Source organism: Sapajus apella, unplaced genomic scaffold (genome assembly GCF_009761245.1).
Source record: "Sapajus apella isolate SASKATOON/1434 unplaced genomic scaffold, GSC_monkey_1.0 scaffold85, whole genome shotgun sequence".
In the NCBI taxonomy this organism is placed as follows: domain Eukaryota; kingdom Metazoa; phylum Chordata; class Mammalia; order Primates; family Cebidae; genus Sapajus; species Sapajus apella.
In genome coordinates this window covers 1,994,626-2,008,949 of record NW_022437025.1, presented here as the reverse complement: position 1 = coordinate 2,008,949, position 14,324 = coordinate 1,994,626, and the positions used below count along the sequence as shown (strand labels likewise).

The 14,324-nt window shown below is 44.7% G+C and overlaps 1 protein-coding gene across 3 annotated transcripts in view; it reads left to right on the top strand.

The window, feature by feature from the left end:
* Positions 1 to 14,324, top strand: part of POLN (DNA polymerase nu) — a 146,246-nt gene that overhangs the window by 83,336 nt on the left and 48,586 nt on the right. For all 3 annotated transcript variants that reach the window (XM_032253954.1, XM_032253955.1, XM_032253953.1), the window contains 3 exons: positions 1,863 to 1,920; positions 4,441 to 4,518; positions 5,472 to 5,586. In XM_032253954.1, coding sequence (XP_032109845.1) covers positions 1,863 to 1,920; positions 4,441 to 4,518; positions 5,472 to 5,586 — 251 coding nt within the window. The remainder of the gene's footprint in view (positions 1 to 1,862; positions 1,921 to 4,440; positions 4,519 to 5,471; positions 5,587 to 14,324) is intronic.

Genomic DNA, 14,324 nt, shown 5'->3' with positions numbered 1-14,324 from the left:
CAGAATACCTTAATTTTTATTCATGTGAGAATGTCTTTAACTCACTTTCGTTCCTGGAGGATGTGTTTGCTGAAGAAAGAGTTTTCTATTTTTTTTTATTTTTTTTATTTATTTATTTATTTTACTTTAAGTTCTGGGATACAGGTGCAGAACGTGTAGGTTTATTACATAGGTATATGTGTGCCATGGTGGTTTGCTGTACCCATCAACCCATCATCTAGGTTTTAAGCCCTGTATACATTAGCTATTTGTCCTAATGCTCTTCCTGCCCCCGCCCCCTACCCCCTGATTGGCTCTGGTGTGTGTTGTTCCCCTCTGTGTGTGCATGTGCACTTGTTCAGCTCCCACTTATAAGTGAGAACATGTGGTGTTTGGTTTTCTGTTCCTGTGTTAGTTTGCTGAGAATGATGGTGAAGAAAGAGTTCTGAGTTGGCAGTTCCTTTCTTTCAGCATGTGAAAGTTGTGGTTCCACTGTCTTCTGGCCTACATGGTCCCTGAGGAGAAATCTACAGTCGTTCACATTGCTGTTCCCCGTCATATAAAGTATCATTTTGCTCTGGCTATTTTCAGTATTTTTTTTTTTAAATCATAGTTTTTCAGCAGTTTGATTATGATGTTTCTGGGCCTGGTTATCTTTCAATTTACCATATTTAGGGTTGTTTGGCTTTTGAAATTGGAAAAGACGTCTTTTACTAAATTTCAGAATTTTAAGCCATTATTTATTTAAGAAAATTTTTTCTGCACAAGTCTCTTTCTTTTCTCCAGGAACTAAGAGAACACAATTTGATATTGTATTTTTATATTATCTCACAGGTCCCTGAGGCTTTGTTTATTGTTCTTCCCTTCTTTAGATTAGTTTCTATTGACTTCTTTTCAAGTTTAATAGCTCTTTTCTCTGTCATCTCTACACTATTATTGAGCTTTTACTGTAAATATTGGGTATTTTCTAAAGTATCATGTGATTCTAACGTTTAGAAAACTTGAGAGCCACTGACTTAATGCCCCAAGGCCTTCACATCCTCATCTTTAAAAAAAAAAAGTGAGGATGACAATGTGGCCCTACCACTTTCCAGTGTTTCTAGTGGGATCTATGGAGCATCGCTGTAAGACTGCAGGACTTTGATGCTTGGCACAATTTGTCAGATTTACCTAGGGTGTCAAGACCAACTGATAATGTCCAATGAGTTCTATTCCCAGACAAAGCAGGGGATTATTGTTCAATGTACCACCAAGAATCCAAAGGATGTTGTAACAGAAATTCTCATGATTTGAATAGTTGAAACAGTCTAGAAGCATGTGAACTATTGCACATTGCCCAAGTTGTAAAAGTGTGAAGGTGCTTAACAAATGGCCCCAACAGTTTGCACGGCACACAACCCAAGCCACCAGGTATAGGACAGGCTAAGGCAGAGGCAGGTACCAAGTGCCAGGAGCAGTGAGCTAGGGGAATGACCAGCGTCAAAGAGACCAAAATTTTCATCTTAAAATATGTTCTAAAATAAACGTCCAATACACAAATTTCACAGAAACCTACCTTTAGCATATAATGTAGGAATTTTTAAGTTAACTGAGTTCATAATTTGTGCTGCTGTAAAAAGAATGACTGTACATAATTATGTTAAAGGTCACACAGGCTAGAGTCAGAGGGAATTGTTCTCAAATCTGCTGAGTGGATTTAGTGGTATATTCACCAAAATTATATTTTTATATTAGACAATTGTATTAAGTGTTAATGTGCTTATGCATGACACATTGGCTTACTTGTTTTAATGTTTAGTAAAATGTGATGTATGTTAAATACCCTAAGTGGTACAGATTAAGAGTAGATATTTTGACTAAAGCTATTCTCTTATTATTAACAGAATATCCAAGGTATCTCCAAGCACCCAATTCAGATTACGAAACCTAAGAATTTTAAAGGTAACTCATTTCTACCTTGCTAAAGTCTTGGATAACTCTTTTTTGAGACAGGGTGTCACTCTGTCACCCAGTCTGGAGTACAGTTGTGCAATCACAGCTCACTGCAGCCTTGACCCCCTGGGATCAGGTGATTCTCCCACCTCACCCTCCTGGGTAGCTGGGCCTAAAGGCATGCACCACCATACCTGGCTAATTTTGTGTGTCTGTGTATTTTTTGTAGACATGGGGCTTTGCCATGTTGCTAAGGCTGCTCTCAAACTCCTGGGTTCAAGTGATCCTCCCACCTTGGACTTCCAAAGTGCTGGGATTACAAATATGAGCCACTGTGCCCTTTTAAACATTTTTTTAAAAGTTACTTGTCATTGCTTTTCTATATAACTAACTGCTTCACTTTCCTGAAGTTCTCTGTATTTGCATGACCAGGATTTAAATATACATTGAAAAAATAATAAACAGCTAAAGTGATATGGTACCTCCCTGTTAGCCATTTACAAGTAGAAATAGATGATAATTATATCAGGAAAGTAGCTTTCCTCCTACCATCTCTTCCCCCACCAGCCTCCCAATAAAGAAAAAACAAACATGTAATAGCACTAGTGCTTATTAAAGTCTGAAAATTACTGGAAATGTTTATAAAAGCATACTAACACTCTTCTTTCTTTTAAGCTATTCTGCTGTAACACTGATGGGTACATTTATAAAAAAGAGAAAGTTCCAATCTGAGCAAATGAGAGTTTTTCCGCCCATGCCCCATACACTCCTACCCTTGGCAGTGGCACTCCTGCCCCTCTGCTGGGGGCCCTGCTGTGCAGGAAGGTCCTAGCAAAACAAGGAAACCTGATGAGCAGTCCTTTCTTTTCTTTTCTTTTCTTTTCTTTTTTTTGAGATGGAGTCTCACTCTGTTGCCCAGGCTGGAGTGCAGTGGTGCAATCTCAGCTCACTGCAACCTCTGCCTCCTGGGTTCAAGCAATTCTCCTGTCTCAGCCTTTTGAGTAGCTGGGATTATAGGTACCCACCAGCATGCCCAGTCAATTTTTTGTATTTTCAGTAAAGACAGGGTTTCACCATGCTTCTCCGGCTGGTCTCAAACTCCTGGGCTCAAGTGATCCTCCTGTCTCGGCCTCCCAAAGTGCTGGTATTATAAGTGTGAGCCACTGTGCCCGGTCCCAATGAGTAGTCCTTTCTAAAATACATTTGACTGTCCTGAAACAGTGTCCATGGAGAGGGCTCCTGAGCAGCTTCATCCCCTGCTGCCCCTTTAAAATGTCTTTAGTGGGAAAATCACAGCTGTGCTTCCCACATAGACCTTCCATCAGTGAGGTTCTGAGTTTCAAGATTGCTTTCACTGGAATGCATTCAGTTGTCAATGTCTGGGTTTCCTTTTTTCATTAAGAATTCTAGACAGAACAGAATTTTTTTTTTTTTTTTTTTTTTTTTAGATAAAAGTCCGCTCTTTTCCCCCGGGTGGGGGGGCACAATCTTGGCTCACTGCAACCACTGCCTCCCAGGTTCAAGCCATTCTTCTGCCTCAGCCTCCAGAATAGGTGAGACTACAGGCATGTACCACCTTGCCCAGCTAATTTTTGTGTTTTTGGTAGAGACAGGGTTTCACCATGTTGGCCAGGCTGATCTCGAACCCCTGACCTCGTGATCCGCCTGCCTCAGCCTCCCAAAGTGCTTGGGATTACAGGCGTGAGCCACTGTGCGTGGCCATATATATATGTTTTTTGAGACAGAGTGTTGTTCTTGTTGCCCAGGCTGGAGTGCAATGGCACAATCTCGGCTCACTGCAACCTCCGCCTCCCTGATTCAAGCAATTCTCCTGCCTCGGCCTCCTGAGTAGCTGGCATTACAGGCATGTGCCACCATGCCTGGCTAATTTTGTTTTTTTTTAGTAGAGATAGGGTTTCTCCATGTTGGTCAGGCTGGTCTTGAACTCCAACGTAAAGTGATTCGCTGTCCTTGGCCTCCCAAAGTGCTGGGATTACAGGCGTGAACCACTGGCCCGGCCAAGAACAGAAAAATTTAAAATCAGAAAACCTAGTTAGCTTTCAGTAGTAATATGTTATTTTTTAAATTACATTAAGGACAGGTGCCTTGGCTCACACCTGCAATCCCAGCAATTTGGGAGGCCAAGGCAGGAGGATCACTTAAGTCCAGGAGTTTGAGACCAGCCTGGGCAATATAGTGGGAGCCTGTCCCTCAAGAAAATTAAAAATTAGGTGGTGATGGTGGTGTGTACCTGTAGTCCCAGCTGCTTTGGTAGGCTGAGGCAGGAGTATTGCTTAAGCCCTGGAGTGCAAGGCTGTAGTGAGCTATGATTGTGCCACTGCACTCCAGCCTGGGCAATAAAGTGAGACCCCCCCATGTCTAAAAAACTTAAATTAATAAAAATATTCAGAAAAATTTAAAATCTTAACTCTTGACTTTAGAATAATATTCAAATAATATTGTATTGAGGACTAGCTACGAGTCAGTTCATGACCAAATTCACTAAATGCTCTTGAAAAAACAATTCAGGTAAAGAAGACGAGATTCTCACCATCTCCCCGAGGGCCATGTTTGTTTCATCCAAAGGCCACACCTTTCTAGCAGCAGGTACGTTGCTGTAGCTTACTTGATGCATTTTCATAGAGTTCAAATGTTTAGAAATTGAATAATTCAAAGGTCCTTATATAATTCATTCCTTCAAATAAATTATTTTTTTTTTTTGAGACGGTCTCGCTCTTGTTGCCCAGGCTGGAGTACAGTGGCATAATCTCGGCTCACTGCAACCTCTGCCTCCTGGGTTCTGGGTTCAAGTGATTCTCCTGCCTCAGCCTCCCAAGTAACTGGGATTCCAGGTGTGCACCACCAGGCCCAGCTAATTTTTATATTTTTAGTAGAGACAGGGTTTCACCATGTTGGCCAGGCTGATCTCAAACTCCTGACCTCAGGTGATCCGCCCACCTTGGCCTCCCAAAGTGCTGGCATGAGCCACAGGCATGAGCCAGTGTGCCTGGCCACTTTCAAATACATTCTAAGGCACAGTACGTAGTGACAAGTTTTGCTTCCAGTGTCCCCTCATGTCATCGTATCTAAATCCCAGATACCCTTGCCCTCCACCCCTGTACTTTGTCTGCCCTGCTCCCTGTGGCCTTGCCGGGCCCTGCCCCTCCCAGCTCAGAGTCACCTCCACTCCAGGCCCTTGCCCAGGCCATTCCTCTTCCCCAGAGACCATCTTGGTGCCCTCCTTTGCCTCCTCTGTGCCTTTGCCCAATGTCATTTTGTTGATGCAGCCTATAAATAGGGTAATTGGTCATCCTATTTATAACAACAGCTCCCCTCCATACACACACTCTCACTCACTCCTGAGCCTCCTCATCTTGCACCATCCTCCCCATTTCATTTCTCACCTCCTGACACTGAGGCCAGAGGACCCTGGCAGACGGGAGGCGGGGTGTGGACCTTCAGGCTGCTGAGTGAGGAGAGTCTGAGGGTGGCCAACTGGGCAGCACCCACGAGGAACGCTGCTGGCAAACTCTAACTTAATGCAGAATTCTGCCTCACAGATTTTTCACAGATTGAATTGCGCATTCTTGCACATTTATCTGGGGATCCAGAACTTCTGAAGTTATTCCAGGAATCTGAAAGAGATGATGTATTTTCTACTCTGACTTCACAGTGGTAAGATATATGAGCTCACAATACTATCAGATCTGCAGGAAGGCCAACGTGGTTTTAAAAGCCTGAAATTATTCCAAGGCTGCTTTCATAAGATATAAATTATATTTTTTGTGTGTCTAGTAATTAATCATTTTGAGAAGAAGAGTAGATAAGTAGGATGCCATGAGTTACCTAATTATGAAAGAAGTGGTGGTTCTTCTCCACTAAAAAGAATTCCTAGAGAATGTATTAGAAAAGATAAAGTAACCAGCGAGTCCCTCACCCTGCAGGCGAGTGCCACAGAAGGAGTGAGCCAGTGCTGGCTGTGACGCTGCCCTCGGAGGAGAGCCAAAGTGCTTGCTGCGCACTCAGCCCCAGCCTGTCTGTGGGCCAGGGCGTCTCAAGCTGCGGGTGAAAGACCCTGCCTGTGTGGCTTATGCTCACAGAGAATTCCAGAGGCAGGTAGTCTCCGGTTTTGATGGGCAGCTAGGCAGTGTGGTCCAAGGCTTGTTCTTCTGCATCTTTATTCTCAGAATGATGCTTCTCTTCCTCCTGGTGGAATACCTGCTCCAGTCTCCAAAGCAGGAGGGAGAGGCAGATGCAAGGCTCTCCTTGGCCCAGCGAAGTCCAGGTGCTCCTGGGGAGCCCGGTGCAGACAATAGCTACACCCCACTTTCTAGAGCAGGTCATGCAGCTGCACCAGCTGCAAGAGAGGTGGAGAGACTACACTCCAGAAAAAAGGAGGAGAGGATTATTGTGCTTAGCTTATGCATCACAGGTGTTCACTGGGCCTGCCGCATCAGTGCCGCTTTGAGGAAGGGAAGTGGGCAGGGCGCGCTTTTGGAAGGTCCCTGCGTCAGAGTCACTGTCCCCTCAGCAGCTGCAGGCGCCACCTCCCCATCACCTTGAGCCTCTCCTGCTCCCCCTGCGGTCCCCTCACCCCTCTCTGCGCTTCCCCTCCCAGCTCATATCCTGTCACCTGTTCATCGTCAGGATGTCACACAGAAAGGCTGCCCAGCACCTGCAGGGTGGGGGAGGAGCAAGCAGATCATGGGGATCCCTCAGGGTAGAAGCCAGAGGGGAGTGGGTGGCGGGTCCGTTCTTCAGCCCTTGACTAGGCCAGCCCCCTGCATTCTCAAGCCCCTGCACTCCCCTCCCCATGCACCCGCCTCTGTTTCTGTTTTTGCTGAAGTTGGGGGGCCTGCAAGAGCTCCAGCTGCTGTCTGACCTGGTTGCCACCCCCGCCTCCCGGTACTCCCTCTTCAGCCACCCTGGCTGGGCCTGAGCACACCAGTTACCCACCTCACTCGGGTCTTTCCTGCCCTGGGGCTCAGGAAGCTCTTTCCCCAAATGTCTGTGTGTCTCCCTCCCCAACCTCGTCCAAGTGGGCCCTGTGCGCATCTCCTCAGGGACCTCCCCTGACCTCCCTACCCTGAAGTTCCACACGGCACTGCTCCTTTCTGGTCTGATGCACATTTCCATGTATTGCTGTACTGTTCAACCTGCTGCAGCATCTGTGCCCAGGGGTGAGACCTCATCCCTCTGGTCCCTACTGTGCTCCACAAAGGGTGGGGACTCACAAAGATTTGTCAAATCAGTGAATGAATAGTATAGAACTCAAATTTGCATTTGAATCAGAAAAATATCTCCAGAAAGCCTACCACCGTAAGACTCTTCCTTGAATGACAAAATTCAGGAAGGAATGTTTTATATAATGGGAGCAGAGGATTGAGAATGTTACTATACACTAAGCTGGACTTTAGAGTAGCTGTGAAATTGTATTTATGATGACAGCAGGGAAAGTGACAAAAGCCAAGAGTAATGAAGGGTTTGCCCAGCATGGGAAGAGGCGCTGTACCAGGTGGACATGACGCGCACAGCACGCGGTGGGGTCCAGGCACCAGGAGCCAAGGCCTGCTCTTGAGCACCAGAGTCCTGTCTCCCACCCGTATCCAGGGTGTCCTCTTGTCGTTCTCTCCTGTCCTCTGCCCTCCTCCTCAGACCCTGTGTGATCCTGTCCTTTCACATGAGTGGCCTCCACCCCAGTCGGGACCCTCCGTAGGACTCCAAGCACTCCACCTCTGAATGCCTAGATCTGCACCGGGTCCTTGCTGGCCTCACTCCCAGCTCTGCCACTGGCCCTCCTCCTGGCATCTCTGTCCAGGTTTGTCACTTAGCCAGTCTTGCCTGCACCCCACTGAGCTCCAACAGTGCTGAGACCCAGTCAGCTCCAGCTCCTCCTGGGCACTCAGGAAAGGCCCCAGGATGGATCTCAGGTCACACACAGACACATTCTCCTCTCCTCTCGGTGGGAATGGATCCCAGGTGAATGAGGACACACACAGACACATTCTCCTCTCCGACTGGTGGGGATGGACCCCAGGTGAATAAGGGCACACCCAGACCCATTCTCCTCTCTGCTCAGTGGGGATGGACCCCAGGTGAATGAGGACACACACAGACCCCTTCTCCTCTCCACTCAGCCCCATCGGCCACCCCCTTAGGAAGCTGTGCTCCTCTGACTTCTCCCTGCTCTCTGGTTTCCAGCACTGAGTGATCCCCATGAGCCACTTGCAGATCTCTTACCCTGGCTCAGGTGCTGGAGGAAGTTACAGGGTGGTGGCAGCTGAGTCCACTAGAAATCAGGCCATCTGGCCTTAGAGAAGTCCTTAATGTTCTCGACTTCCTGTCTTGTCTTGTTGCTCCAGACTTTTTTGATCTCCCACAAATAACTATTATTCTCTCTTAATCTCCAAAGAGATCCTCCCCTCTTATTTAAATGTCAAAGAAGAAAGCCTAAGCCGGGGCTCCTGAACCCCCCTCCACCCTGCCTCAGTGTCTCCATGTACCCTCCTCCCCTCTCCAATGGCTCCTGTCTCAAAGGAGGGAGCTTCTCTATTGCCAGGATAAGGACTGTGCAGGGCACATCTCCGGGAGAGGCTGCGTGTCTAGACCTCAGTGTACCTGTTCCTCCTACAGCTGTGCACTGCACAGCCAGCCTAGCCTTACATGGCAGCCTTCATACATATTCCTTTTATTTTCCATTTTTACTCTAGTGTTGTTCATGTATCCTTGTTGATTTCCTCTTTCCCCTCTACTAGAGGACAAAAAACCTGCTTAGGATTGCCCTAAATATAACTGTAGAAAGAAATCCTATCTTCAACCTGGTTGAAGACCTCATTATTTCTTAGCTGCGAAAGAAATCTACACTTACTGCCTCTACTTTCTCACTGCCAGCTCTTTCTTGCTTCTTAAAACAAACTTTCATTTTTACCTACTTACCCTTTTCTTTGTATTTGAAACCCAGAACTCCTCACATCTAGACAATGATTGCCTTCAGGATGTGCCTAGCCCCGAGGCCCAGGGCCAGCAGCAGCAGCGAGGGCCCCACCCCAGCCAGGGACAAGTCAGAAGCTCTACAGGGTCTTTGTGGGTGTGCAGCATCCATGGCCCCTGCCTGTCCGCACACTTTCTCCTGATCTCTGCCCCTGCTCCTGGGTGCAGAGCTCTCACCATCTTTTAAAATCAAGATATAATTCATAGACCATAAAATGCACCCTTTTAAAGTTACAGTTGGTCTGGCATAGTGGCTCATGCCCATAATCCCAGCATTTTGGGAGGCCAAGAAGGGAGGATCACTTAAGGCCAGGTATTTGAGACCAGCCTGCGCAACATTGCAAGACTCCCATCTCTACAAAAAAAATTTTTTTTAAATTAGCCAGATGAAGTGGCACACTCCTGTAGTCCTGGCTGCTTGGGAGGCTAAGGAGAGAGGATTGCTTGAGCCCAGGCTGAGGCTTAGTGAGCTATGATTGCACCACTACATGCCAGCCTCGATGACAGAGCAAGACCCTGTCTCTCAAAACATAAAGTTACAATCACCACTGTCTAATTCCAGAACGTTTCCATCACCCCAAAAAGAAACCTCATGCCCCTTAACCCCCACTCCCAACTCACCCCACCTCCCAGCCCTAGGAAACACTCGTCTACTTTCTGTCTCTAGATTTACGTCTTCTGGACATTTCATGTTAATGAAATTGCGCAACGTGGAACCTTTTATATCTGGCTTCTTTTTCTGAGCATAGTATTTTCAAGGTTTGTCCATGCTATAGGAGGTAACAGTACTTCATTCCTTTATATGGCTGAAAAATATTCTATTATATGGAATAATGTATTCTATATATTTCAATGTAAATAAGCAAATAATCGGTGTATTTATTCATCAAATGTCTTTCGATGGACATTTGAGTTGTTTCTACTTTTTTCAATTACGAGCAATGCGTTACACACATTCATATACAGGTTTGGTTTTGGCTTTGGCTTTGATTTTGTTTTTGTTTTTGTTTTTGTTTTTTTGAGGCAGGACCACACTCTGTCCCCTAAGCTGGAGAGCCGAGGTACGATCTCGGTTCACTGCAGCCTCCGCCTCCCGGGTTCCTGGGTTCAAATGATTCTCCAGCCTCAGCTTCCCGAGTAGCTGGGACCACAGGTGGGCGCCACCACACTTTGATAATTTTTTTTTTTTTTTTGGAGACAGGGTCTCACTCTCTCACCCAGACTGGAATGCAGTGGCGCAATCTTGGCTGACTGCAACCTCCGTCTCCCAGGCTCAAGTGATTCTACTGCCTCAGCTTCCCAAGTAGCTGTGATTACAGGCACACACTACTCCCACCCAGCTAATTTTTGTATTTTTAGTAGAGACGGGGTTTCACTATGTTGCCTGGGCTGGTCTTGAACTCCTGACCTCAAATGATCCACCTGCCTTGGCCTCCCAAAGTGCTGGGATTACAGGCATGAGCCACCACACCCAGCTGAGGTTTGGTTCTTTTGTTGTTGTTTTGTTTTGTTTCTAAGATCTTGATCTGTCACCCTTAGTGGGAGTGCAGTGGCTCACTCCCACTCACAGCTCACTGCAGCCTCCACCTTCTGCTGGGCTCAAGCAATCCTCCCGCCTCAGCCTCCTAAGTAGCTGAGACCACAGGCACATGCCACCACGCCTGGCTAGATTTTTTTTTGTTTTTTTTTTCTTTTTGGTAGAGACAGCATCTTGCTGTGTTGTCTAGGCTGGTCTCAAACTCCTGGGCTCAAGTGATCTTCCTGCCTCAGCCTCCCAAAATGCTGGGATTACATGTGTGACTACTACTCCCCATCTGTGTGTAAGTTCTTGTGCAGAAATACATTTAAATTTCTCCTGAGTATATACCTAGGAGTATACATGTTAGATCATAAAATAATTATGTTTAACTTTTTTTCATTGTGGTAAAATACCCATCATGTAAAATTTACCATCTTAATTAATTAGAATGTACAATTTTCAAAAAGTGCTATACCATTTTACACTCCCACAGGTGTATAGGGTTCAAGTTTCTCTGCATTCTCACCAATACTTTGTGTTACCTGCCTTTTTTATTCTAGCCATCCTGGTGGGTGTGAAGTGATGTCTCATTGAGCTTCCCATTTCCTTGATGGGGATGGATGTTGAGCACGTTTTGTGGGCTTGCCATTTACTCTCTGTCTCTGCCCTCCTCTACCCTGAACACAGGTGCACCCTGGGGTGTTTTACTTGTCTGCTTTTCTCTGCGTTCCTCCTCCTAGAAAGTGTCCTTTTTTCTCACTTTTGCTTTCTTTCCAGTTAGGCTATAAGACAATATAGAAATTTTCAAGTGTGTAATAAATTTAATAACACCCTGCCCTCTCCCCAGAGATATGAAAAGTCTTAGAAGATGGTTTTAGTTCAGGCAGGAAGACTGTTTTGCTTCTTGGTGAACCTTTGCGTTTTGTTGCCACCTTTGTGCTTGGATGGAATAGGTGTCCTGGATTTCCTCCCTTAGAACGTGTGAGAGGATCTCTCTGCGATTCAAGGCGAGTGTTTGTGATTAGATCGCAAGCATGTTACTTTGTTCAATGGGCCCAACACTGTTCTGGCTGTTGCTAGCCAAGTATTACAGCAAAGCATTTTTGTCAAAGTAATGGGTAAAGGATATGGGTAAAGTAGTGCCAAGAGGGAAATGTATAGCATGAATTGCTTACATTAGAAATCAGGAAAGATCTCAAGTCAATAAGTTTCTATCTCTAGAAACTTGAAGAAGAGCAGAATAAACCCAAAGCAAGCAGAAGGAATGAAATAATAAAGAGCAGAACTCAATGAAATTGACAACAGGAAAACAATAGAGGAAAGCAGTGAAAAAAGCTGGTTCTTTGAAAAGTCGGCAAAATTGATAAACTCTAGCAAGGCTGACGAAAAGTTAAAATAGATGATGTAAATCATCAATATCAGGAATGAAACAAGGAATATCACTGTAGATTCTGCAGGCATCAAAAGGATAAAAACTGAATACTATAACAATTTATCAATTTAGAAGAAATGGACCAATTTCTTGAAAACCACAAACTACCAAATAAGATGAAATAGATAACCTAAATATTCCTATAACTATTAAAGAAATTGAGTTTGTCACTTAAAAGTTCCTGAAAAGGGGCTGGGCGTGGTGGCTCACGCCTATAATCCCAGCACTTTGGGAGGCCAAGGCAGGTGGATCACGAGGCCAAGAGATTGAGACCATCCTGGTCAACATGGTGAAACCCCGTCTCTACTAAAAATACAAAAATTAGCTGGGCATGGTGGCGCAGCCTGTAGTCCCAGCTACTCAGAAGGCTGAGGTAGGAGAATTGCTTGAACTCAAGAGGCGGAGGTTGCAGTGAGCCGAGATCACGCCATTGTACTCCAGCCTGGGCAACAAGATCGAAACTCCATCTCAAAAAAAAAAAAAAGTTCCTGAAAAGGAAATCATCAGGCTCAGATGGCTTCACTGGATAATTTTTTTTTTTTAGTGAAGTGACACAGTCTCGGCTCACTGCAACCTCCGCTCCTGCTCAACAGATTCTCCTGCCCCAGGCTCCCGAGTAGCTGGGATTACAGGCATGCACCACCACAGCCGGCTAATTTTTGTATTTTTAGTAGAGATGGGGTTTCACCATGTTGGCCAGGATGGTCTCGAGCTCCTGACCTCAAGTAGTCTACCCCCCTTGGCCTCCAAAGTGCTGGGACTACAGGCGTGAGCCACTGCACACGGCCCCAGTAGTATATGCCCTCTCCCTAAGATGAGGAACAATTTATTAATACTGCATATTAAAGTTCTAGCCACTGTACAAGATAAAAAAGGGAAATAGCATATAGATTGGAAGGGAAGGAATGAAACTGTCTCTTTGCAGTTGACATGATTGTCTATGTGGAAAATCCCAAGGAATAGACAAAAAGAATTGTTTTTAACTCTTAGAACTAATAAGTGAGTTCCCAAAATCAGCACACAAAAATTGGTCACATTTCTATAAATTGTTAATGAACATGCAGAAATGACAATTAAAAACACCATGCCATTAATAATCACTCCAAAGATGACCAGGCACGGTGGCTTACACCTGAATCCCAGCACTTTGGGAGGCCAAGGCGGGTGGATCATGTGAGGTCAGGAGTTCAGTATTAGCCTGGCCAATGTGATGAAACCCCATCTTTACTAAAAATACAAAAAATTAGCCAGTTGTAGTGGTAGATGCCTGTAACCCCAACTACTTGGGAGGCTGAGGCAGGAGAATCACTTGAACCCGGGAGGCAGATGTTGCAGTCAGCCAATATTGCGTCACTGCACTCCAGCCTGGATAATAAAAGCAAAACTGCTTCTAAAAAAAAAAAATCACTCCAAAGATAATGAAGTACTTAAATTTCAGTTAACAAAACATATGCAAGATCTGTATGCCTAAAAATATAAAATACTGATGAAAGGAATCAAAGAATTCAAGAGAAATACCATGTTCATAGTATAGAAGACTCAACATGCAAATAATGTCAATTCTCCCAAATTGATCCATAGGTTTATAGTGCAGTTCCTATTATACTCAAATAAGGTTTTTGTCGACATAGACAAGCTTAGTCTAATACGTATGTGAAAAGGCACAGGGCTTAGAATAACTAAAATAGTTCTGAAGAAGAATAAAATGGGAGGAATCACTCCACCTGATATTAAAACTTTATCTATGGTGCTGACAGAAGGATAGGTACCAGATCAATGGAACAGAAAAGAGAAGCCAGAAATAGACCCACACAAATATGCTTAACTGGTTTTTGACAGAGGTGTAATGTATTAGACAGGAAATAATTCTCTTCAGATTTGTGTCAAGCCGAGCACTCATAAAGCCAACTTGAAAAGTTCATATTTACATTGGATATTGCATATGTCTTCCCTACGTTTTATTAGCTTATATTAGTTCTTGGGAGAAGTTCAAAAATAAGAAGCTTTTGATATTTGCATGGTGGTTGCTTCTAATTCCCCATCAGCAATAGTAATCCAGCAAATGTGACTTATACTATAATTAGTTTCTGTGGAAATAATTTTTAAGTTCCAAACAGAGGACTAGAATAGCACATAGTAAAAAAGCAGCAAGATCAAATACACTCTTAAAAATGTTTGTTTCATGTAAATGCCTTATTGTTTGAAACACAAAAAGCAAAAAGGCAATTTGATGTTATATTCTGAAATATTGAGTAACATTTTCAAAGAATAACAATTTCATTGAAAATCCTTTAAGCTTACATAAATGGAGTTTGGAAGAAATCAACTATAAAGTCACAATTTGAGAGATGGGTGCCTGAGACCCAGAGAGCTCGGATTTGCCCAGGAGATGCACATCAGATAGGACCATGCCTCAGACAGCTCCAGCAGCTTCACACACACACACACACACACACACACACACACACACAC